The sequence below is a fragment of the Anoplophora glabripennis genome, unplaced genomic scaffold (assembly GCF_000390285.2).
Source record: "Anoplophora glabripennis isolate ALB-LARVAE unplaced genomic scaffold, Agla_2.0 scaffold2885, whole genome shotgun sequence".
Taxonomy (NCBI): Eukaryota; Metazoa; Arthropoda; class Insecta; order Coleoptera; family Cerambycidae; genus Anoplophora; species Anoplophora glabripennis.
This window is the reverse complement of record NW_019418960.1, coordinates 1-3,835: the sequence shown is the minus strand read 5'-3', so window position 1 is coordinate 3,835 and position 3,835 is coordinate 1. Positions and strand designations below refer to the sequence as shown.

Below are 3,835 nucleotides of genomic sequence, written 5' to 3'. Positions count from 1 at the left end.
ATATGCTGAGTGATATGCCATCTACATTTAGAGGTATACCAATTTCCAAACTGAGTTTCTTAGCTTTCAGATATCAAGGGTCTCTGTCAGAAGAAAATCCAAACACCTTAATACTGATAACTTCACAACTTTCTTTAATATATTTCCATCTCAATATGACATCATTTTAAGTAAATTTATTATTGGATCCGAATGCAGCTATACCGAAAGATGGCGAATTATCAATCAGTGGCTAAGCCATAACAATGTATACATAATTGGCTTTTGAGTTATCTTCAAAGTATTTTTGCATAGTTTGTGCAGATGTTGCTTTATAAGCATCGTTTCTAGGTAGTCCATTAATCAAAGGCAGAACAATTCCAATCAGTGAGTTTGTTTTAAAATCGTGTTCTATTTTATCTGTCATCCTTGTAGCGTCCTTTGAAATACACATCACTTTTGGGAAATTTCGTGTTTTCAGAAATTGGAGCAAACCGTTAAAATCAGTCTCGCCTTCCTTTTTACGTTCACTAATGTTATCTGTGTAACGTCTCAATGTAGTGTAACAGTAAGCATTCTGATGGTTTTGTTTATTTTTCCAGATATATTTGAAGGGTTGAGTGGAAAGTTACTTAAGCTACAATGAGATGAAAATGAAAAAGTTGAAGGCATATTGTAAAATATTTGTAATGTATATTAAACATTTTACTTTCTTTAGACTTTTATTTTGATAATAAATAAACGGCATGTACTGGAACAATAGAAAAAGTTGCTTTTTTTCAAACTTATAACAAAAATTGTTGAATAGGCAATTATTACTCTACAAAAAAAATGACTACTTCCTTTACTTTATTGAATCAGATCCATTAGGTATTGCCATTTTCCTCCGTCAATTGGCGGCAGACTGTGAGTCCGCATACTAGATTTGAGGCAATTATAAAAAAGTTTGCAATTATTTTTGTTTATTTATATAAAAGCATGAAAAATAATAATTAAACAACATTAATTTTGCAACGTAAAAACATATAGGAACATATATTTTTGGCATTATTACAAATACAGCATAAAAGTTTATTGTCGTTAATTAACGTAGGTATTTAGTTAAATATGAACAGAATATAAACTTATCATAAAACTAAATAAAACTATTCACTGTGACATTCCAAACATATAGGTGTCAAATGTTCCAGACACATAAACTTTCCACATGTTATGCAAGAAAAACGCGTTGGTCGATTTTTTCTCCTGTCGCAGTAACTGCAGCGGCCTCTTGCATTTGGTGGACCAGGTGCAACAGCATTATTAATTTGAGGAATTTCTTGATGATTTTCAGCCAACTCGGAAGACATCAGGTGCATAAACTTTCGGCCCGTCATATTTTTATCCACATTATGTAGATTGTACAAAACCATGGAATTGACTCCAGCTATATTTAATATGGAATAAAAAATAACTATAGGCCACCTTCGTGTGTTTCTAGCGCAATCATAGGCCGCGCACATTTTGTCCAAGGTGTCCACTCCTCCTTTTGTATCGTTATAATCCATGATCATTTCAGGTTTGCCCGTTTGTCGGTCAGTCTTATCGTCGTGATGAAGGGTTGATAGCAGTAGCACATTTTTCTTTTTCTTGGGAATATATGATACCAAAGTTATGTAATCATTATAGGCAAACATACTTGAACCTATTGGCCTTGTTGTAGGGTTGGAAATTTCTGGAGGTAACTCCCGTTTATTTTTTCTTATGGTACCCAAAAATGTTAGTTTGTAATCATTGTATAACGTGCGTATTAGCGGGATACTAGTAAACCAGTTATCACAAGTTATGTTTCGCTTCGAATCCCTAATTGGCTCTACCAGTCTTTGTACTAAAGCATATGAAGAATTGTCAGAAGTATAGGGGCCATTTGGTTGTGTTCCAACATAGACTTCCAAGTTCATGGTATAATATGTTTTAGAGTCAACGAGGGCGTACACTTTCGGACCATATCTGTTCGGCTTACTTGGAATGTATTGCCGAAAAGAACATTTCCCACAGAAAGCCTCCAAATTTTCATCGATTGTAACATTCTGAAATGGCGTGTATGCAGATTTACATTTTTCAACAAAAGAATCAAAAATATTTCTAATCGGTGCCAATTTATCTATTTGTCTTCTTTCCTCCCGAGTATCCAGATCATCAAACCGCAAATGCTGAAGCAAGAACAGAAAACGAAATTTAGACATTGTAAGTCGGAATATCTCAACACCGGTTCCATCATTGTTCCATAACTCACTTACATTTAGGCGGCCTGATTTTAGCACTCCTGCCAAATATAATATAATCATAAGTGCTTGAATTTCAACAGCGTCTGTTGGCTTTGTATTTCGCTCACGGGAATAATTATCTGAATTTTTCTGAATATGTTGATTTGTATACTCTACGATCGTTCCTAGCATTTGCAAATCAAAAAAGTGTCCAAATTTCAGACGCGCTTTTCAATTTTTTTACAGCTGCCTTTGTTCTTGGAAGTCGTGTGATCAAGTTCTCTGCTCGAGTTCTGCTTGAATGGGGAATATGTTTCGACCATTTAGATATTTTATCTTTTCCAATGAAAACTGGCCCCCTCGGAGGCGCCACTGGCACTTGCTCCTCAATTTCAACATCAGAAATTTCCTGCTCCGTATCTGAATGTAGTTCTTGGGTTTCCAATATATCTTCTTCATTATCGTCTTCATCCTCGTCATTCAGAAACTCCCCTTCTTCCTCCTTGGTCAAACATTCTAACATAAGTTTATTCAATCTTTCCTGCTCCTTTTCATATGAACTCATCTGAAAATTTACAAAAAAATGCAGTCCATTCAAAAAGTTTCCATATACCTTACTATGTAAATTATATGGTAAAGTATATGAAGACTTTTTTAGACTGACTGTATGTACGAATATGACACATAACAAAAATCATGTGCCCTATGATATCGGCATCGCCATTTTAAATTTCTAAATTTTGGCCAACAATATTTTATAAATAATCTTTGAATTCAAAGACCCTCGGAACAAACAGGACCATAAGTACCAATATCCACATATTTCCACAATTTCAAATCAAATAAGACCACAAAATATGTACCCCACATTAATTCTTAAAACCCACAAACATCTATCTTATACCAAAAATTGTGCCACAAGATTCGTAAAAAAGGGCTACATTATCCAATAAAACAAAAATATACCTTACTTACCTTCAAAAAGGTTTAAAACACAAATATTAATAGTGAGGCCAAAAATGGGATTGGGGACTGGCGGCGGACTCTCACTCCGCAATATTTTATAACATAAAAACAAAAACACCCACGCTTCAAGCTCTCATATAATACAATTTGATGCTTGAAGAATACCGAAATGTTTCGATTCGAGAAGGGGAGGGTTACGTGGTAAACGGCAAATGAAAAGCGCTGCGGACTGACAGTCCGCGCGCCAGCCCCGGAAGGTTAAGAGGTTCTAAAGAAACACATTTGCTTTTAATGAAAAATGGCAAAACAGTTCTTATTTTTATTTAAATTTAGTGATACATTGCTCTTTTCACAAGAAATAAAAGAAGAAGACTATCCCATTGTGGTAGTTTGCATCGCTGACGTTTATCATTCCATTGAGGTAAGTGTCCCATCCCATCAAGTCTTACTTCTTTTAAGGGAAGGCGAACAGCTAATGCCTTTTTTCTTATTTTCTATAGATCTGTCAAGATAAGTTGAAGGCCTCTCCCTCTTCACCCCTTCTTGTCCAACGTGACACAAAGCCTCTGCAATATCTGACTGAAAGTCCGCCAGGCACATAGTTTTTGCAAAAGGATCTTCTTCCTTTTTTGATTTACGATAGA

The 3,835-nt window shown here is 35.1% G+C and overlaps 1 protein-coding gene across 1 annotated transcript; it reads right to left on the bottom strand.

The window, feature by feature from the left end:
- Nucleotides 1–1,124: 1,124 nt before the first annotated feature.
- Nucleotides 1,125–2,790, bottom strand: LOC111692715 (piggyBac transposable element-derived protein 4-like; the record flags this gene model as incomplete). Its single annotated transcript, XM_023456814.1, has 2 exons — nt 1,125–2,048; nt 2,470–2,790. Coding segments are annotated over 2 exons (1,245 nt in total), but the record flags the coding sequence as incomplete, so codon positions are not given.
- Nucleotides 2,791–3,835: the final 1,045 nt, after the last annotated feature.